At 43.7% G+C, this 22,109-nt stretch overlaps 1 protein-coding gene across 2 annotated transcripts; it reads left to right on the top strand.

The window, feature by feature from the left end:
• The first annotated feature begins 12,937 nt into the window (after positions 1 to 12,937).
• LOC101837706 (calcitonin gene-related peptide 2) lies at positions 12,938 to 18,825 on the top strand. 2 transcript variants are annotated; one of them, XM_021230445.2, is made up of 7 exons: positions 12,938 to 13,069; positions 13,757 to 14,322; positions 15,357 to 15,452; positions 15,693 to 15,836; positions 17,165 to 17,245; positions 17,466 to 17,648; positions 18,387 to 18,825. In XM_021230445.2, exons 3-6 carry the CDS (start codon positions 15,364 to 15,366, stop codon positions 17,626 to 17,628), a joined length of 477 nt encoding a protein of 158 aa, XP_021086104.1. In that variant the 5' UTR covers positions 12,938 to 13,069; positions 13,757 to 14,322; positions 15,357 to 15,363; the 3' UTR covers positions 17,629 to 17,648; positions 18,387 to 18,825. The 2 variants fall into 2 exon arrangements, with proteins under 2 accessions (XP_021086104.1, XP_040611996.1); XM_040756062.1 differs by lacking the exon at positions 17,165 to 17,245 and having other exon boundaries at positions 12,938 to 14,322.
• Positions 18,826 to 22,109: the final 3,284 nt, after the last annotated feature.

Below are 22,109 nucleotides of genomic sequence, written 5' to 3'. Positions count from 1 at the left end.
TGATTTTCTCATGGAAACATTGTTCCCTTCTCCAAATCACACCTAATCACTGTAAAGACAAGTTGAACATTGGGCTTTGAGAATTATTTTATAATTTATCTTATCACTCACATGTCACCTACCCATTACCAAATACTGTGATTTTGAATGAAAAACAGAAATCACTCTGCACTTTAGACTAAGCAGAGACTGTAATATGTGAAGCCAGAAATAGTTGTAAAAGACTGTATATGAAAACTATAATACATGATAAGTAGATTTCTTTTTTAAAATCCATTCACACTACAGATCAGACATCCATGGAGTTTTTTCACCACCAACTTATTTAGCATAGACATTCATGGTTTATTCTTCTAGCTATAACATTTTGAATATTAATATTCCATAAGCTGAACTTTGATGCATGCATAGTTTCTGTAATTCTTCATGGTAGAAGTTTCTCTGAATGGACACACCAACATGATCTTTTAACTTTCCATGGATCTTTGTTCTGAGAACAGCTGTCTCTATGAATATTTCATTAGCGAGTATTTACTCTTAGCACTCTAATTTTCATTGTCTCTTAAACAACTGTATTATCCTCATTCTGAATAACTAGGCTTATTGACTTTTCTTGAACCAGATATCATTTTCTATTTCCCCTATGACTATATAGACTAACACAAGTTATCTCTAAGTAGAAACAACAACTGTGTTCTTTATGTGTTACATTTGATGTCACAACAATAATAGGGCTTTATCAAATAGTGGAATAGAAGTAGGCCATAAAGTACAAAAAATCCACTAGAATTCAGAAATACATTCACCCAAAAGACAAAAATTGGGTCTCTCTAAATGTCCTCAAATGTCTAGATGGTGACTTGAGCTCTAAACCTCAGTTTGCTTACTCAATTCCTGGATATGTCAGGCTAAAGTACTTTCTGATAACAACCAAGTTGTCTAATGGTTATTGGCCCTTCTTTTGGTAACTGTTGAGTTCTCTGTCTGAGTCTTTATAAATATCTGCTGAATGTGTTGCTCAAAGCAATATTCGAAAAATTGATCCATATACTCATAGCACTTTATGACATGTCACTTTCCTGCTTGAAGCTAGTAAGTCACTATCCTTTAGTTGTTTTGTCATTTAACATGTTGTCTTTTGTACAGTCTACTTGCCTACTTTTGGGGCTGTGGATATAACTTACTTGTAGGACCTTCTCTTAGCATGTGCAAGGCTCTGAACTTGATCCCCAGAACTATAAAAACCATTAGCTACTTTCTGTCTACCAGGATTCCCTGAAATCCTACAGCAGAACCTAAAATTGTAAGAACAAGAAACACAAATTCCTTAAGAAAGTCACTGGGACTGAAAGGTACCAATTCTACTTCACCTCTTCATTGTGTTTTCTAGTTATCAAGGACATGACATACACTACATGATTGGTACTATTCTGGAATTTAAACCATATTCCTACTTAGAGAAGTCTGTTTGGATCTGTGTGCCTTTCTATAATTTGGAGCTGTTTAGTTTTGGCATACATTCAAGAATATTCTGTTTCTCAGGTTCTATGCTTTGTAGGTGCATTCTGTATTTAATTTGTGGAGACGAGTAGGGCTAGTGATGGGAGGTAATAGAAGATCCTACAGGGAATATATATCTATTGACTGACCTTTGGAAATGGAAAGTAATTGTTTGATCTTTTATTTCAAGCTAGGGAATCCTGTATTATAACCAATCAAGATATTAAGCTTAGTTACTAACCTGATAAATTCATTTTCTCAGTAATTCAGGTGATTGAGAATCAATTTGTGAGATTCTCCTCTTATCAGTAAGAATTAATACAACAAATAAAAATTATCCTCATTCAGGTATTATTTAAAATATTCTCTTAAAATTTGTTTTTCAAAAATTAACTATGTCTAAAAGAAAAAATGTTCAGTACCTGCTAACATACTTAGTAAACTATATAGTAAATATGTTTGTACATTCTGTGGTGGTTTGAAAAAAAATGGCCCCCAAAGGGAGAGGCACTATTAGGAGGTGTGGCTTTGTTGGAGTAGGTATATCCTTGTTAGAGGCAGTGTGTCACTGTGGGGGTAAGCTTTGAGGTCTCCTATGCTCAAGCTACTCCCAATGTCACAGGCCACTTCCTGTTGCCTTCTGATCAAGATGTAGCCAACACCATGTCTGCCTGCATGCTGCCATGCTCTCTCCCATGATGACAATGGACTGAATTTCTGAAACTGTAAGCTAGCCACCCCAATTAAATTTTTATAAGAGTTGCTGTGGTCATGATGTCTCCTCAGAGCCATAGAAACCCTAAGACACATGCACTACTATACATGTGCATTATTTACCTTATTTGTTTATAGAGTTATATAAGTTAGCACTTATCTTAGGTATAAATGCTGCCTTACATTGTATTATGTCTTTAAAATGACTCCTTGACAAAGAAACTATATTCCCTGATCCTTCTACAGAATTCCCCTTAACCCAAAAGTTCCAGTGGAGGTCATCCAGAATTATGAACAAAACAAAATAATTATGAATACCATATAGGGAAGTCCTGTGGTCATGGGATGGGCAGATGCTTTGGGCAGAAAGGCCATCCAGCATGTCTGAGAACATCTTTGCTTATGTCATTGGTCTGCAGAGTTGGCCCTGGCATCATCACTGTTCAGAACATGGAAATTTGTATATCCAGCAGCTCTTTATCTTTCATTTTCAAAAAGGATTTATTTTTATCCTCAAACCTTCATTTCAATTTGCTTGTCTAAGGAGTCCAGCTTCTCTGGCAGCTTTCCTCTGGCTGCATTAGTTGGGGGACCTCTCTGAACACCTCTGCTTTGCTGCCAATCTGTTCAACTGACGTATTTGAGAGATAACCTCTCTGGGAAAAATCAGAGGATTTCTTGGGAAATAACCTTTTTGTTTGTTTGTTTGTTTGTTTGTTTTGTTTCTTTGTTTTTAACACAGCCTTTCCCAACCACTTACCACTTTCTCCTGAATACTTAAAAAAGAAAACAACTTTATGGACATCTCTCTTTGTGTTTCCTTTTCAGGGTCTGAAAACCATTTATTTCTATGCAAGATATAGGGGGCCGTTTGGGTGGAACGGTGGCTTGGAGATGTTGTCCTTGCACATAAAGGTCCCATCTTTAATATCCAGAGTAGGAGGTGTGTAGAAATGTGAACACGATGTAAAAGGATTTCACGGTGCAGTATGAATGATGACAGCGTTTTTAATTGAGAAGAGTGTTGCTGTACGTGAGCCAAGAGAGTCTTTCTGAAGCTGTGGGGAGCCATTTCCTCTAAGTTTCATCCGGCAAGTCCATCATCAGGTGAGTGTCTTCCGGGCTGCCTGCCAGTTCTTGGATGGCTTATACATTTGCCTGGGCTCTGACTGCTCACCGTACAGTGCTCTCTGAACAGAATCAGCCGGAGTGACTCACTCAGAAAACTGTTACCTCATTTTGTCCACCTCCATTGTGTGGGCTGAAGGTTGAATTTAGCTAGGAGAGAAAAGTGGGGATCAGAGATGAGGTGACTAATTGAGGATCTCAATTATGGAGCAACACACGAGAACATCAGAGGTCTTTGAGAGGAAGGTAAGGTCAAGGCTGTGCCCTCTGCTGGACTTTGCCACATGGTACTTGTGAGTCACAGGCTAAACTGGGGGAAGGCATGGTGAGTTCAAGGGGGCTGTGGCAAGGATATAAAGATGTTTGAGTAAACAACCAGCAGTGATGTCTCATGTTGCTGTCATTCATACTGTGGTGTGAAACTTCTTTATTTTTATATTTCTGCAAGGTTGTATCTCATAGAAGAGTAAGCATAACCCTTGTGCCTGGTGGTGGTGCACGACTTTAATTCCAGCACTCGGGAGGTAGACGAAGGCGGATCTCTGTGAGTTACAGACCAGCCTGGTCTACAAGAGCCAGTTCCAGGATAGGCTCCAAAGCTACACAGGGAAACACTGCCTCGAAAAACAAACAAAGAATGGCCCTTGCTTTGCTGAATGAAAGGCAGTTACCTTTAGAAATGTCTTCACTGAGTGGCTCTCCTGATGCCAGTATAGTCCATACACAAGCTAGAATCTGTCATTTCCTTACAAACAAGACTCCGCTCAAAACCTTCAAGCCTTAAAGTCTAGCTTCTAGCTTTTGTGTGTGCTGTCTTTGGTCCTGACTGTTACACTCAGATGAAACTCATTTACGTGTTTCCATCAGTTTTCAGATGTTATCAACGAACCTTTGTGCTGGACACTGTTCTGGTTATGAGAAGGATACTCAAGAAGGGAGTTTATATTCTCCTGGAGGAACAAAGTACCTGTCAGAGATAACACAGAAGACCAAGAAGTCCTGGGAAGGAAATATGCTGATGTCATAAAGCTATTGAAAGAAGGTTATTATTATTATTATTGGTTTTTTCTAGACAGGGTTTTTCTGCAGCTTTGGAGGCTGTCCTGAAACTTGCTCTGTAGACCAGGCTGGCCTCGAACTCACAGAGATCTGCCTACCTCTGCTGGGATTAAAGGTGTGTGCCACCATTGCATGGCTGGAAGGAAAGTCTTTAGAGTTTCAGTAAAGGTCTTTTTGGGTTGCTGACAATGATTTCTAAGTTGACAGCTGAGCTTCATTGACCAGTGATTAAGTGCAGACACCAAAAAAGTGCTGGTGGTGCCATATATGTCATAAAAGGGGAGAACTACAAGGGAGTCAGGGCAGAGAAAAGGCTGTGGGGAAGAAAGGACTGGGTGGATGAGTTGAAGTACCCACAAAGCCAGAGTGGGTTTACGGATGGGTGGAGGCTGGAATTGTAGATAAAATGTAGGCTCTTTTTAATTAAAAATTTTATTATTAAATTTAAATTCAAATTAGAAACAAGGCTTCTTCACATGTCAATCTCACGTCCCTCTCCCTTTCCCTCCCTTCCTCCCACCCCTCCCACCCAATACCCACTCCTTTCCCCAGGGAAGGTGAGGCCCTCCATGGGGGTGTCCATAGTCTGTCATTTCATCCAGGACAGGGCCTAGAACCTCCCCCAAGAGTCCAGGGTGAGAGTGCATCTCTGATTGTGGGATGGGCACCCAATGTCCATTTGTATGCCAGGAATAAATACTGGTCAACTACCAAAGGCCCCATGGATTGCCTAGGCCTCGTCACTGACACCCACATTCAGGGGGTCTTGATCAGCCCCATGCTGGATTCCCAGGCATCAGCCTGGGATTCAAGAGTTAACCCTTTCAGGTCAGCTGTTTCTGGGGGTTAAACCAGCCCAGTCTTAATCTCTTTGGTCAGCAGTCCTCCCTCTCTGTTACTGGCTTTCTTGAGTTCAGCTCAGTGCTGGAGAGATGGCTCAGTGGTTAAAATGTAGGCTCTTACAGTCAGAGGCACTCATGAAGGAGGAGGCGAGCACTTGATTAGTTTTATCACAGGAGGCTAGAGGTCTGTGTAGTGATGGGTTACTGAGGGCTAAAATTGCTCAAGATGACTAGCAGAGGACTTTCAACTACAGCATTTTCATAATGAGGCTGGTTTCTCCTGAATGCATTATTCCAGGCTATATAGACTTGCTTCTGTAAGGAAATAGCCATAGTTTAAATGTGTCCCATACACAATTCAGGTCTTGTAATTGAAATGGTGTTAAAAGGTAGTGTCATTAAGAAGTAATTAGATCATGAGGACACTTTTAAAAATTAGATTTATGGTGTGTGTGTGTGTGTGTGTGTGTGTGTGTGTGTGTGTGTGTATACATGCTATGGTGTACATGTAAAGGTCAGAGGACAACATTCCCCCTCATCCTTCCACTTTATTGGTCTTGGAAATTGAACTTAGGTTATCAGGCTTGAAGGCAGCCCTCTTGCTGACCCAATGAGGACTCTTTCTTTATTAGTAGCATTACAGTTCTTATAGAGGAGGCTTCATAACACAGTCAGTTAGCTGCCTTCCTGCCTTCTCTCAGTTGATGACTCAGTAAGATGGACCTCTCCACCAGTTATCTTATAGTTCCAAGTCTCAGAAATATGACTATTTTTCTTTTTAAATTTCCCATTCTCAGCTGTTCTTCCAAAATAGCACAACTAGAGTAAAACACCACTTAATAATTTATATATATTTGTCTTATTTAAATTAGCTTAGAAGATTCTGTTATATTCAACTAGAGCACCCAGATTAATACAATGTTAAATGTATCATGAATGGCCATACATATATATGCCATGATCATTCATTCTTTTAGTAGTACTTGTGAAAACCTAGTTTAATTCAAAGAAGACAATTCATATACATTAAGTAAGTCCATAATAATTAACTTTCTTGGCCAAAGGAAACCTCTAAAATGGTAGGTTTGAGAGAATAGGGTCTAATCAATAAGAAATAATAGACTGACTGGGCTGGCGTCTTATTTACGTTTCTATTGCTGTGATAAGATACCGTGTCCAAAGCAATGCAGAGGAGAATTTATTTGGTGCTACAGTTTGAGAGGGTTAGTGTTTCATTATGGTAGGGAACGTGGCAACAGGCAGAAAGCACAATGCTAGAGAAGTAGCTGAGAGCTTGCATCTTGACTCACAAGAACTTGACAGAGAGCTAGCTGGGAATGGCATCAGTTTTGCAACCTCAAAGCCCACCCCCAGTGACACACCTCCTCCAAAAAGGCCACACCTCCTAATCCTTTCCTAACAACCCCACTAACTGGGGACTAAGTATTCCAATATAAGGTATAAGGGCCATTCTTATTTAAAGCACCAAAGATGCCCACCCTGATGAAGTATTTGAATAGTGTGTCCTTTCTATTTCCCTTGCAACCAAAAGTCTCTATATAGATTTGACTTATTGTTGTGAGAGGCTTTGATGCTCCTATGTAGTTGCTTGCTGATTCAAGAAGTACTAAAGGGAACTGGATCTAGGACCATTAAGAGGCCATTAAATGACCTTGACACCTGGAAGAAGCCACAACAGCCTATCACAAGCCTAGTGACTCATCTTTCACAGCATATTGTGGATAGGAACTTAATCCTGCCTGTTTGTAGTGTGGGCCAGCACAGGCAGATGCATTGTCTGGTATTATGATCTATAGAAGACTGTCTTGGTGCTTTGCCAGTGTTTTACAATTGCCACCTGCAATATAGCTTATTGTAAAAGCACCTAAACTACCTGCCTGGGGATTTCTGTGGCCACAGACGTTGGCCATGCAGGATAGGTGGTGCAAATCTGAGACATGCTTTTAACTGTGGCTCAAAGAATGTCCTAGATATTAAGCACCATTTGTCTAAGGCAGTATTCTGCTCATTGCTCTGTAATGCGTGTCTTCCTTCTCTTTCTCACTTCCTTGTTACTAGTGCAACTTCCCATGCAAATGGTTTACTTCCAAATTCTTATCTCTAGTTCCCCAGCCCTCTTATTATCCATTTTGTAAAGGAAGATCAGGGGTTATAAAAATGTCATTGACTGTGCTTATTTGCTAATAAATGCTAGGCATACTTTGACTACCATGTAGTCTCACTGTGTAATCTGAGTATTGAACAACTCTGTGCAGTAGAAAGAACTGTGCTGCCCATTAAGTTAACCACCAGCTACACGTCACTACTTACCTTTAGCATCATTAAAGCCATATGGAATAAAGAATTTAGTTTTTCAGTTGTACCTGCTATGTGCTAAAGAGTGACATGTGGCTAGTGGGTACTAGATGGGATGTAGACCACTTACTATCGTAGCTGAAGAAAGTTCTATTGGCTGCACTGTTATGAAAGGAGCTCTTTAGCTCACAGTCTGCTTAATACTTTTGTTACTATCTAGGGTTCATTTTCTCTGCCAGTTAAAGAATTAAAAGGCAGGAAGAATCTTGAGTCCAACAGGTAGCAAAGGAGCAATATCAAACACAGAAGACAGGGGCAGATGGGATCAGCAGCTGAAGAAAGGCTTTTGTGGGGCTGCAGAAGCACACACATGCAGTAGGCACACGGAAAAGACCCTCTGCAAAACAGAAGTGAAAACTTGGTCTCTTCTAAAGGGCTGGGGACTTTGAAGTCTTTGGAGTCTTCCTTCCCTAACTTAGGGCTGTTCAGTTTGAAGACAGACAGGACGGCTGATTGACCCACAACTATTGTGTCCTGAGGAGGCTTTGAACTTGTGCCACTCTGACAGCAGGAGACTTACTGGTAGAAGAAAAAAAACCCCACAAGGCCTTTGTTTTAAGCTGCCAGGATTTAGTCTCAGGTTGGGAGGGTGAGGAAGGAGTCAGCCATCTTGGGAGTTCATCATCTTTCCTCTCCCTGTCTGCCTGCCTGCCAGGGAGTCTGTCTAAACCCCTAGTCTCTCACATTAACACCATAGAGACACGGAAAGAAGTTGTTGAAGTGGTCACTCTTTAAAGCTGTCCATCTTACAGCTCACAGCAAAGGACTGGGAGAGATAAGAACAAGGCAGTGGAATGACTTCTATGCTGACTTGCCAGAGCACTTTAGAATCATTTTCATGAAGAGACACCCAGATCTCTCTTCACTTTTGACTTGTTCTAACCACACCGATTGAACAGGATTCTACTGTTCTCTGGCTAGCCTTGAATTAGAAGGTGAAAAGAAGGTCAACTAGAGGTAGACACATTGATAGTGGTTAGAAGAAACTGTCAAGACCCAGAAACACCATTTTGAGGTTCTGTGAGGAAGGAAGTGACTAGTCAGAAGTGATGAGGCAGGAGGTCCACAGCAGGACATCGGGGCCAGCAGTGTGGAGGTCAGCAGGCTATCTCATTGGGGTCTGTACTCAGGACAGAGCACACTGTGAGGAATGTTGCTTTGCTGGTGCCTCAGAGTCACTGAGAGCATTAAGAAGAAACTGCCCATCCACGAGGGCCACTCCAAAGTGTGCCTCCATTTTCAGCAACACTGGGAATTAACCTTGACAAAACCTTCCAGGATCTGAGAGCATTGATGATTTTACTGTAATTAGCATGACAAGGAAGTTTTAAGGACTTGTATTTCTACCTTTTTTCCCTTGTGCAACAGTGCTGTCAGGCGAGACTAGGGGGGAGAAGTCACTTTGGGTCCTGGGAGTATGAGTCAAGAAAAAAATTTTAATCATCTCGGAGGAACTAACCTGAGTAATTGATGATGTCACTAGCTTGGGACTGTCCACCTCTCAGAGGGACCAGCCTGGGTCTGGGCCACTTGCTTTACTCACTCTCTGGCAGACACAGAGAATCTAAAATGTACTCTCCAGAAGGGACTTCTGTGATGAACAGTAGGAGTCAGCTGACGTAAGAGTATGCAGGGATTGGAAGGCTCTGTGAAGACTGCACTTCCTCCTGTTAGGCTAGTCCTTTCACCTGGTTTGGCAAAGGAGAAAACAACATACAGATATGTGCTCTTGCTGTAAATCTGATGCAGTGACAAAAGATATGAGGGGTCAGGCACCTTAGCAGGGCTTGGAGCAGAGGCTTCCTCTGCAGGCAGTTACATGCTGGGATGGGTGGAGGGTAAGGCAATTGCAAACCTAGGGGAGGAGGGGTGGCAGAGGGAGGCTGGAGGTGTGTGGAGTGGCCACAATAGACTCCGGATTTGCCTCACTTCTCCTGAGTCCTGGGTCCTAGACGTGGTGGAGGACTACCATAACAAATGGAAGACTCCCAACTCCTTTTTCCTTGCTTTTTGGTTTATCTCCCATTCTGACCTCCACCCTGCTGCTCCACACAAGAAACCAAAGAACTCCTCTTAAAGAGTGATAAAGAAACCCAAACAGAAGACTTGCAACAACTGGTAGTGTGAGGTTTTACCCAATAACATGTTAAAGTTACCATCTGGTAACTCTAAACTGCAGGCCACACACAAACAACTCTCCTGCCCTTACAGCTTATGGTTTCACTGCCCCCTCTTACATATGAACCAGCAGAGAAGGACTGGAAATGCAAAGACCACCCCTAACTAAGAAAGAACAATAACCTATTTTCAATACTCCTGGAGAGCTAGGATACACTGAACTGCTTAAAAAAAGCCTATAAAAAGGAATATTGAGAGATAAATAAGGCTTTTGAAAATTAAAAAAGATTAAAAGAATTTAAAAAGTATGCATTTAAACAACAGAAACTCCCTCCAAAGTTGGGAGAGACAGGCAGGCAGGTGCACATGCATACACACACACACACACACACACACACACACACACAGACAGAGACAGAGACAGAGAGACATAGACACACACACACAGATGTCCTATTGAAGGGCATGAAACTTTCGATTACAAGTATTTGAGTATTCAGACAGTAAATGAGGATGGGCCTCACCAAGGCATGTCATACCACCCTTTAGAACACTGGTGAGGAGGAGATGGAGGCCTATGATCCTTAACAACAACAAAAGACTGCACTGGGAAAAGAAGACAGTGGGGAACATTTTAAAAATGTTCAGTAAAAATGATTTCTGATCTAGAATTATTCCCAAAGAGCCACTTGTAATCCATAGTTGTGAACATGCTTCATAAAAATAATAAAATAGTAAATTGATGAGGGGCAGATGGGATCCAGAGAAAAGGAATACTAGTAACGCATACCTCAAATACCCATTTGACACAGAGATTACTATAGTGAGAGCATATGTGGGGTGTTTTTATTTAGGGAACAGGGTGTATATAGACTTGTGTTAAGTCCATCACTGTGATACAAGACTGTCAGGACAGGAATTTTTCTTCAATTCACTATGAATTCCTGTGTCTAAGACAATACCCTACACATTGTAGGTCCTCAACAAATGTACATTGACTAAAGGAAACCTGATATGGAATATTCCTTCTGGGAAATTTGTTAAGAGAAAAGCTAGTTAAGAAACTGTATTAGTTATTTTCCTGTTGCCATGACAAAAATCCACTTAAGAGAGGAGGTTTATTATGGCTTACATTTTTTTTTCAAGACAGGGTTTCTCTGTGTAACAGCACTGGCTGTCCTGGAACTAGCTCTGTAGACCAGGATGGCCTTGAACTCACAGAGATGCACCTACCTCTGCCTTCCAAGTGCCAGGATTAAAGGTGTGTGCCATCCCCTGGCATAAGGTTTACATTTTAATAAGAATGTTTCTATCATGGAGAAGTAGTTATGGCAGCAGGGGCTAGAGGCAGCTGGTTACAGCTTGAGGTAACAGGAGCTTCCAGTCAGGAAGCAGAGGGACATGAGTGCACTTCCTGCTCTGCTGCCTTTCTGCCTTTGGTGCAGCCCTTGAAATGGTGCAACCCACATTTGAGATGGGCTTTCCCTCTTCAATTCCTGTAATCTAGAAAACTCCCTCGCAGATATGCTGGGAATTTGTTTTCATGGTGACTCTAGATCCCATCAAGTTGACAGTTGAGAGTAACCATCACAGATACATTATCAGAATTTCCAATGTCAGACAGCGCAAAGTTGTACCAAGTCTATCCATGGCTTAAAACTAATGGTTTTCAAAATATTTAAGCTGAGCATCAAAATATTGAAGAGATTTTTAAAGGCCAGATATGTTCCTAGGAAAGTATGCTTTATGCTAGTTAGGTTGATGGGAGACAGCTTGAAGCTCAGGTCAGTTCCAGGGAAATCAAGATGCAATTTTCTCCACTTAGAAAGCAAATTACCTTACAGACTTTTCTTCTTGTTCATTCACTAATATAATTCCAAGCTAGGTTGTTTTGCTTTTCAAGCTGGTGGACTCTTCTGAGGAGAACTTCCTCTGAGAGACCCCAGAAAATTTTTTTCTGTACACCCATTCCTCTTATTAAATAAAAAGGTGAGTGCTTTCACCTAATGACTCAAAATTGGGTCTACTATCTAGTTTAATTTGACTATGAATTCACTGTCTGATTCTGGTCTAATAACCTTTAAAAGTGTTCATTGACTCACTATTTCACTCTTTCTGACTTCACCAATTTGTTCTGTATATACATACCTTATTCACTGGGTAAGGGAAAGAAAAAAACAGGTCAAATAATTCTGGCTAATTGGCTGAACTGGCTATACTTATTTTTGTCGGAGGTCAGGTTCAGAAACTGCTGCATATTCCACCCTAGTTAGTCAGTGCCGGGCTGGGGGCTGTGTGGAGAGCACACGCATGTCTGGGGAATGTGCCCTGACTGCCCTCTGACTGTCTCAACACTTCTGAAGAGTCCTAGTGTTGCAGATATTGTCTTTGGAGACTATGTGGGCCTCCCACTCTAATTTGGGGGCTCCATATTCCCCCAAATAAATATTGTGGAGGCTTCTGGGGAGACTGGTCAGAATTCCCAATACGTCCCACTACTTGCTTTCCTATTCCTCATGCATGTCACTGATGACTGGGTCAGGCTGCAGAGTTGAGGGGTGGGAGTGTCTTCATCCAGTCTCTCCCTTAAATGATGGCCCAGTGCCCTGTGGAGAATGATGCTGCCTGGAATTGCTGGACCACAAGCTTTGCCAGACCCCAAGGACAGTGGCGGTAGTACAGGGACTGATGATGCCGGCTATAGATACTCTTTACCTCACAAACTTATCTTTCAAGTCCACAGTCACTCTCTAGGTCCCAAACTCAGAAGAGAAGCACAGATGTCACCCTATTATTTGCAGGACTTTTGGAGAGAAGGCCCTCAAATAGCGGCCATGTGCATGATTCTTCTTTTGTCCAGAAGTGAAGGCAATGAGAGCCCTTGCTTTCACGAAGACCATCCTTTAGAGAGCATTGGTGGGACGCCCTACGTGGGCCCTCACTACAAAGCTGTCCTGTGCCTATGCTTTCTGCAGCTTTGATCTTGATCTAGCTTCACTACAGAGTTCCTGGGGGAACTGCCTCTCCTTATGCATCATGCATTGCTCATGAGGATTGGAGGCCAGTGGGAGTTTCCGAGTCAGGACTTTTTCTTGGGGGAGGGTGGCATCATCTGTCCTTGCTCCAAACACTAGGGCATGATAAAGAAAAATGACTTACAGGATGTGGGTAAACACTCCCTAAGTTCCTCTTTGATTCTCAGGAGCTGAACGCCAGGTGTGGACCTTCACAAGCCTCAGGATACTCTTTCCTACAGATTGCACTGCCTGGGCCCTTGGGGAGTCTTTGTACAGCAATTAAGCTATGACAGGGAAAAGCCAGAAGCCTTGGAAGTAGGTGATGGGTCTCTTTGGAAAACTCTAGACACAGGTGTATCTTCTCCATGCACCTGGGAACAGGGAGAATGCGCAATGTAAACTCACAAAATTGAGTTAAGGAAAGAGGAGATACTTAAGTCTTTTTGTGTGGGGGTGCATTGATCGATTTCCTTGGGGTAAAGTGGAGACGCGTTTATTGCAGTGTGCATATAATTCATGCCTGTTTTTGAGAGCAGAAGCCTGGGGTTGTTTATGACCAGAGCTCAGCTGATTTGGGTTAGCACAGTCTTTTCTGGAGGCAAGAGAGCCTGAGCATTCCTCAGTGGCTGTGTTAATGCCAAATGTACCTACGGTCCTGAAGCTTGTTTAACCAGCAGCTGAGCGAGTGTGAAAGTCCCCTGCTGACCCCTGGGTTGTGGAGCCACCTGCTCAGGTGGTGGGTGCAGGACCCTGGCTCAGCAGTCAAGCTGAGCGGAGTGGGGTGGTGGAGGGGAAGGGAGCAGAGATCTGGTAAACCCGCCAGGAGCGCAGGGAAGTGCGTTAACCTACACCACTGCTGCAGTGTGGGGTCCTGGGTTTGGATAGGGGAAACAAAAAACACAGTGTAGGATTTGGAGGATCTGGTGTCGAAGGAGAATGTCCAGTCCCTTGTGCAGTCTGTTAGCTTGCTCCCGAATACTCTCTAGTTTCTACCTCTTTTAGGCTAGCGATGAGAAGGACTGCTAGAGTACCGGTTGTGGGCAGGCATGTCAGAAGTACACTAATGGATCCTAGGACCGGCTCCTTCCCGCGGCAGTCATCTTCCTGCTTGCATCTAATTGAAGTCCGTTTAGAGCCCAGGACTGTTGCTCAACCTGCCTGAGTCCAACCAAGAGGTCCAGGCCCCCACTGGAGGGGGCAGCGAAAAGGTTATGGGCGTTCAGGCGCTAAAGAGGTCGTGACGCCAAACTCTTGTCTATTTTGTTCACACATTCTGGACGAATCTACCCTCTCTCAGTCTCCTTACCCCACCCCCACCCTGTTCCTCAGCAATGACCTCAAGGCAAAGACAGCCCGTGGACAGCTGCCTCCCTGCTGCAGCAGTGTAGGTAGCTCCAGCTATGACGCGGTCAGAGCTCTGATTGGCGGAGAGATTTGTGAGGACCCCCCCGCCCCCAAGACCAGAGAATAAGAGACCGGGACTCTGGGGACCAGGCGTCTACAGCCAGCCGTGTGTGCTCTTCTCCAGTGGACACTCGGCTCTCGCTGTGGAACACTCGGGTTACCAGGTGAGGAACTAAATTTTCAACTCATTCGGCTTACTCTCCGTTAGTTTGTCTACTTCATTGTTGTTCTTTTTGAAGCAATATTTCACACTGTAGTAATTCGGGCTGGCCCGGAACTCACTGTATAGCTTTGGCTGGTCTCAAACGCTGGTCTCAAACCCTCCTTTCTCAGCATCTCTTACAGGCGCACACCACCACACCCAGCTCTACTTGGCTCCCTTTGCTGACCAGGTTCTTTATTCCAAATCCACGTCTGCCTTTCTCCAGCCGGGAATCAGTCAGAAAGTGCAGTCGTGGCATTTTTATCTTAGAGTGAATGGGACTCTGAAGCACACCCGCAGGAAGATGGGCGACTCCACCTAGGCGTGTGTGTGGCTACTCTTTGGGGATAAGTGGTCTTGCCGCACCCCATCCAGTTTAGGAATGGGTGGTCCTTGGATCCGGGGCTAGGGAGCAGAGATCTTTTCTCTCAGATGTTTCCAGCCTTTAGCTCCCCAGGGTCATCAGCAAGGGTCTGGGGTGCAGCGGGGAGAGGAGTCCAGCACCAGGGGCTAAAAAGTACTTCTGCAGCTCTGAGACAGTTTAACTGGGACTCAAAAAATTCTCCTAACCCTGCAGATGGGGAGGTTAGTTCTTTCCATGCTACCTTTCCAGCCTCCTCAGGGCAACTGCTCAGATAAGGTGGTCCTACATCTTCAGCCTGTGAGAAATCCAAAGCAGTGGGATATCAAGTTCACTTAGGGGGCTCTGGGCGGTTCTTCACAGCTGAGAGCAAAAGGGGCATTGGCGCGCATGTGCTGCTGCTCCTGCAAGCTGGGTCAAAAGAGTGCTGGCAGTTCCTTGGAAGAGAGAATGTTAACTGCTTTATCGAGCCATTCACTGCCCTGCATCTTTTGATTTCCCTAACAGACGTCTTTCAAACAAAGGAACGGTGGTGGGGGAGGTGAAGGAAAAGTTAGCAGGGCACTTGTGGCAGGGGCAAGACTAGAACCTGGGTCTATGGTCCTTGTGAGTGGACCATTCTTCTCTTTCTGCAGAGGCATCATGGGCTTCTGGAAGTTCTTTCCCTTTCTGGCTCTCAGCAGCGTATGGATCCTGTGCCTGGCCAGCAGCCTCCAGGCAGCACCTTTCAGGTAAATTCGCGTGAATCAGCAGTACCCCTTGTCTCCCCTCCAGCCGCCAGGGATCTGCCAACTGTGGCTCTGCAGCCCCTACTTGGTTACTGGTAAATCAGCGCCCTCAGGTGGGCACTGACCTCATGACCTGAGCACTAAGCCCCCGGGGAAGGAGCCGGGACAGGGATGCTGGGCTGCTTCCCTGGGGAGGAGAAAGGCAGGGAATGAGAATCTATGCTAGGTTTGCTACCTTCTCAGGTCAGCCTTGGAGAGCAGCCTGGACCCTGATGCCCTCAGCAAACAGGAAAAGCGGCTCTTGCTGGCTGCACTGGTGCAGAACTACTATGAGCAGATGAAGGCCAGGAAGCTGGAGCAGGAGGAGCAGGAGGCTGGGGGCTCCAGGTAAGGCTCCACCTCACCTGGCCCCTATAGATACAGGAGGACTTATTCCAGAGAGGTACAGAGACACTGGCCAGTACTCAAAGAAAACTAAGCTAACTGTTCCCAGTCTCTGTGGAAGACAGAGGTTCCGGTGCCACCAGAGGGACTCGCACAGGTTAGACACGTTAAAATTTTGTTTTCTCCTCAAAACTCTTGGGAAAGGAAAGGAAATGTAGATTTGCTTACTGTGTCTATGGGGCTACTTTGCTGCGCTGGCTGGAGGAGGGCAGTAAGTATGATGCCAGAGGTTAGACTAGAGTGTCAGGGAGTTCCAGTAGCTTCAGGATCTGTTGTTGCTTCACACTGGCAAGGAGCCTTCATTCCACCTTTGAAGGGGAGTCGGAAGGGTACGAGCAGTCTGGGATATGTACAGCAGTGTCTGAGGTAGGTCCAGGGCATCTGCAGAGGTGTGCACGTTGCTACAGGGTCAGTGGCCTGTGTGCCCCATGCCTGGAAATAGACCAACCCTGGCCTGGCTCCAGCACTACTCAAGGAAAGGCACGTGTTGATCTGCACCCCCTGAGAAATCCCTGATAGCATGAAAGACAGAACAGCACATGGAATGCTAGAGTCACCCTTTTCCTCTGCCTTCCCCACACTGTCCTGGCCCACTGCACCCCTAAGCCTTCCTAATGGCGTACGTGTGAATTGACTTCCTACCACCCCCTGTCCCGACTTCTAGTCCCCTGCCTGGTTTAACCTGCTGCTTGCCCCTGGGATCAGCCCCCAGTGGTATGGAGCATCTAAATACACGAGTTTCGGGCATGTAGGTAGAGGATCTGAACAACTTTCCTACCTTCTCTGGTGTTGACTTGGGGCTTAGAACACCAACAAGAAAAGAACACAGCAGGTCGCTTGCAGAGGGTCTGAAGTGTCCAGGGTGCCACCAAGCTCTTCTGTGTCCTTCCTGGTTTCCTCTCTTGCTTCTACCTTTGAACTTGCTGCATGTGCATGCGTCTGTTGTTCTGAAGTTGGCAACAGCAGATTTGAGTGTGACTGAGAATGTCAGGGACTTGGGATGGGAAGGGAGAGGACAGAAGCCGTAGACCACGTTTGAGGTAAGAGACAATGAGGGAACCTTCTGGAGCATTTGGATAACTTCGTTTCCTGCTTCTGAATACTGAAATAAGCACATCCCTTACATCTCATTTTTTTTCTGGAAGAATCAGAGTTGTAGTGATCATTGCTTTAGTCAACTTCTGAAACTTGCAAGTGGCCAGGGCCTAGGAAATAGCTTTAACTTCAGGCAAGCTGGGCACAGGGCTTGATGGACCATCTCTGTGATGCAGCTATGGCAGCAAGCAGCTTGCTAAGGATCAGATAAACACTTCTGAGATGATGCTGCAACCGATTTTCTTAACTTTAGCAAGGTAAGAAGTATTTATTTATTTATTTATTATTTTGGTGATGGTCTGGGGAAGAGTTTCTGGCAAAGACTCTCAGGTCATTTCCCTGAATAGTTTTGATAAATGTACTTAGGAGAAACACTCACTGTTAAGTGGCATTTTGAAGGGATGGAGTTCTCAGGGGTAGGCTCCACCCCAGCTCTCACTAAAAAGACTTGTCTTCTTTTTCCATCCTGAATATCAGCATCACTGGCCAGAAGAGATCCTGCAACACTGCCACATGTGTGACCCATCGGCTAGCGGGCTTGCTGAGCAGGTCAGGGGGGATGGTGAAGGACAACTTTGTGCCCACCAATGTGGGCTCCAACGCCTTTGGCCGGCGCCGCAGGGACCTTCAGGCTGAGTAGCTAATGGCCCCAAGAAGAAGGTGATTTTTTCCTCTGGGTTGGGAAAGGAAGGATGTGGGAGTAAAGACTCACATCCCGAGGTCTACTGACAGCGAATGGTAGGGCCTTTGGGCCCCCTATCTCTAGCACTAGTCTTTTTCCTGAGGTAATGAGTTCCTTCTCAAACTGAACTTGAACTTGAAATCAGAATAGCAGGAGAGATTGCAGGGTAGCAGTGCCTTGTTGTCAAGGTGTGAAAGGAAGAGAAATGCTGTCTGGATTTGGAAAGGAAGGGCCTGCAAACCTTACCCGTTGCTGGAACTCACAAATGAACGCAGCTTCTGCAGGGCTCTACACATGGTTGCTGTTCCCCAGTTCAGATCAGAGGGCTATGCACACACCACTACCATCGTCTTTAGTATCTTTTCTATTTTTGAGAAAGTTTCAAGCATCCCAAGCTGGCTTCCAGCTCATTATATAGAGGCTGACTTTGAATTCCTGACTATCCTGCTCCAATTTCCAAGTTCTGAGATTGCAGGGTCTCCAGGACACCCACCACCACTTCAGTATTAAGAGGGACAGTACTATAAGCCTCATACTCCAAGTTCAGAATTCTTGGATTGCTTAGCAGAGGAGCCGTTTATGTAAATCAGCACTGTTAGGGATGATTGTGGCCACTCACGTGTCTGTATCCTTCTTCTTTCCCTTGCTCTCCCCTCTTCTCCTCTCTCCTTTTGCCTTCTCTTCCTTCTCTTCCTTTTTGTTTCTCTTCATCTCAGGTTACGTGAAACCGAATTCATCCTGCCTATTATTTTTTGTTAGCAACGACCTGGGAAGAGGGCCCCATGGACAAAGCGCGCGTTTGCATCCTGATAGATACTGGAGAAGATCACTGTCACTTGAGAGGAATGAAACTGAGTGGAAATGAGTTAACTCTGTGTTTGTTTGCATCATTTTTATGCTGAGTCTGTGGCCAGTCAATGTGGTGGCGTCTCCCACTGGCTTCCCTAACAGCAAACCACACAGGTTCTTTGAGAGCCACCCAACTGATGGCTCTGCTGACCCTTAGGGAGACGTGAAATCACTGCCTCTTGTAGCCTCTGGGGACTCTTGGTAGAGGAGATACTGTGCCTTGGTGTCTCAGAACATTTATTTAAGGAAAAGTAACAATTGTACCATTTGTGAACTTCATCAAGATTAAAACATATTTTGAATACATTTGTTTTGAGTCTGTGGTGGTCCATTTCAAATTGTCTTCCTATGTAATAATAATAATAGTAATAATAATAATAAATACTTTTGAGTATTCAATGTTATTCAGTGTTCTAAGAAATTGTTATGTACCTGTGAATTAACTTAATCTTCATGGGCAAGCCATAGGAAGATAACCACATTTGAGGAGATAAAGGCATGGTGAGGAGAGATTTAAGGTCCCATTAATGAACTGTGCAAGACCTGTGATGGTTTTCAGAGCACACAGCAGAAACCATCATGCCTTATGTTATCATCAGTGTCTTCTGACATTTCCCAGATATCTGTGAGCCATCCTTTGGCCTTCCTGCCTGACATGATAGGCCCTTACATTTTGGAGACACATAAAAAATTTAAGCATGTAATGTTTCAGTTCTTGTATAGTATAATGAAGTCTTTGTACCACTTACTTGGTTTCAAGAAAAAATCAGAAGTAGTGTGGCTACATCTACAATCCATCTCTTCTCCTACCCAGTCAGTATATTACCCTATCAGTATATCTATATGGATTTCACCATGCATTTTTAAATGGGAAAGATGCTCAATATAACCAAGGACTACTTAACAAGGAAAATGAACACATTCACTATTTCTTAATTCTTTACTCCCACACATGCAGTAATGGTTTAACCTTCCCCATTTCTTTATACATCTGCATAGAAAATCTTGGCTGATTTGGAGTCTTTATATTGCTTTTGGTTCATACCTTAAGGCCTATTTGATATAGAGGTTCCTTTTCATCTGCTTAGCTCTTGTAACTCATTGGCATGAGAGACTAGGCTATATGTGCAATAGTTTCCTCTATTGCTGTGGTGAGGTTAACATGCAGTTTCTTTGCATTGGCAGGCAGACCTAGAGTGAGTGATGTGGAAGGAGCTGATGAGGCCAGAGATTCAACAGGGTGACTGATATACAGGATTCTGTAGGGCCCATAAAAGACCTTGGATCTCTATCAGTCAAGTTCTAGTTGAAAAAACAAATTACATTAGTCATTTTAACTGGAAATATTTAATATTTAATATAACAATGGCATGCATAGAAGACTGAAGAGAATGTGGAGTACAGAGAGGCTTGAAGAAGGATTATTTTTTTTTCAAGACAGAGTTTCTCTGTGTAGCTATAGAGTCTGTCCTGGAACTCTGTAGACCAGGCTGGCTTTGAACTTACAGAGATCCACCTGGCTTTGCCTCCTGAGTGCTAGGATTAAAGGCATATGCCAATACTTCCTGGACTCAGAGAAGATGTCTTAAACCACTGATAAAGGACATTATCAGACTCCCGTATCTCTTGGTTGGGTGCTGGGGTGATGTTTTGAGAATGTAAATGCAGATATCCCATGGATGAGCAGGGGAGAAGGTGCATCCAGAAGATTCTAGGAATTCAGAAAAACTAAACCAAGCTAGGGATTGGAAATAGCTTCATTGCCAGAGATAGTCAGTACACAAGTGATGCTGATGGAAACAGAAATTGAAATTGGAAGGAACCAGATCCTTTTTGGTTTGGGCTTCTAGTGCCCTTCCAGGAACTCCATTTGAGAGGGTCTTAGGGGTCTAGCTGGCAAAAGAAAAAGTGTCTGGCAGAGTCCTGGCCCCAGGATCTCATTTCAGATATGTAATTTTATATTTACATATTGAAAAGTTCATTCATTTTGGTGTGTAGTTCTGGGAGCAAATCCTTGAGCCATGGAATCAGCACAATGAGGACATAAAGCAACTGCATCATTTGCCAATCCCTCTTGCTTCCTTCCACACTCAGTTGCTCCCTCAATCACAGTCTCTGTTGATCCATCTCGATGGGCTTGACTCCTCCAGAATGTCGCCTGTAATGACAAGGAGACTTATTAATTATGAAGGGTTAGCCTCTTTTTCCCCACCTAGCTCTTCTAACTTAAAGTTCCTATTAATCTGTGTTCCGCCATATGGCTCAGTTTACCTCTCCTCCTTACCATATGTCCGACTTCTTCAGTGTCTCGCTGCCATCTTCTCACACTGTGTACTAGAGTCTTCCTGAGTTCCTCTTTCTGTTCTGAAGTCCCACCTATTGTCTCCTGCCTAGCTATTGGCCATTCAGCTCTTTATTAAACCAATCAGAAGGCACAGTAGGCAGAGACTCATCTTCACAATGTACACAAATATTCCACACCAGTCATCCTTGGACTCAGTATGAAGTCTTGAGTCTGAATTCTTTTCCTTCACAGAATGCATTTGACATTTTTCCATGTCATGGCATATATCACTAGTTTATTTTTGAATTAGTGTAACACATTGTAGAGATGAACCCCAATCCATGTATGTTGTCCCACTGAATGGCACTTGGGATGTTTCTAGCTTTTGACACTTGTGAGTAAAGGTATGGTATTCATGGACAAATTTTAATGTGATGATAAGTAATATGGGCTCACTGAGGATCTTAAAAAGACATGCACATATTCTAATTATTAGAGCTAATTAAATGTTACCTTATTTAGAAAAAGGTCTTAGGTGCTGGTAAGGATCGCAGCACTCGGGAGGCAGGCAGATCTCTGTGAATTTGAGGCCAGCCTGGTCTACAGAGCGAGTTCCAGGACAGCCTCCAAAACAATACAGAGAAACCCTGTCTCAAAAAACAAAACAAACAAACAAACAAAAAAGAAAAGAAAAAAGGATCCTAAAATAAGGTTATTTTGGCTTGTTCAGGAAAGTTATAAGTCTTCTGTATCCTTAAAAGTGAAGAAGACACACAGAAAAGATGATATGAAGGAGGAGACAGAGAGGGAGTAAACCAAGGAAGCAAAGGAGGCAAAAAGTGGGAACTTCTATTAATGGAAGCTGGGAGAGTCTAGAATCCACTCTCCTGAGTTCCTAGGAGTATAGACTTTCCTGGTACCTACATCTTTGAACTTTTGGCCTCTAGAACTGAAAGAGAATATATTTTTCTTGCTTTTTTAGTAACTAACTTTGTGGCAATTTTTTGTGGAAGTCCCAGGAAAATGATACAATAAACTGATTTATGTTGGGTAATACATGGCAGTGCAATTGCCAGATCATTTGTTAAATATTTGACTTAACAAGAAAATCCCAAAATGTTATACTGTTTTGTATTCTCACCAGCCACACATGCAAGTCCTTGTATTTTAGAAAATAGTGTGTGAATCACCACGGGTTTAATTTGAATTTCACCAATCACTAAAGGCGTTTCTTTTCCCCTGTGTTTTTTTGACAATTGTTTATCATTTTATTGGAGTGCCTCTTCAAACACTAAAGGTTTAGTTG

Source organism: Mesocricetus auratus, unplaced genomic scaffold, assembly GCF_017639785.1.
Source record: "Mesocricetus auratus isolate SY011 unplaced genomic scaffold, BCM_Maur_2.0 Super-Scaffold_4256, whole genome shotgun sequence".
NCBI classification, from domain to species: domain Eukaryota; kingdom Metazoa; phylum Chordata; class Mammalia; order Rodentia; family Cricetidae; genus Mesocricetus; species Mesocricetus auratus.
Note: the sequence above shows the minus strand (reverse complement) of the source record. Positions and strands in the feature narration are given on the sequence as shown.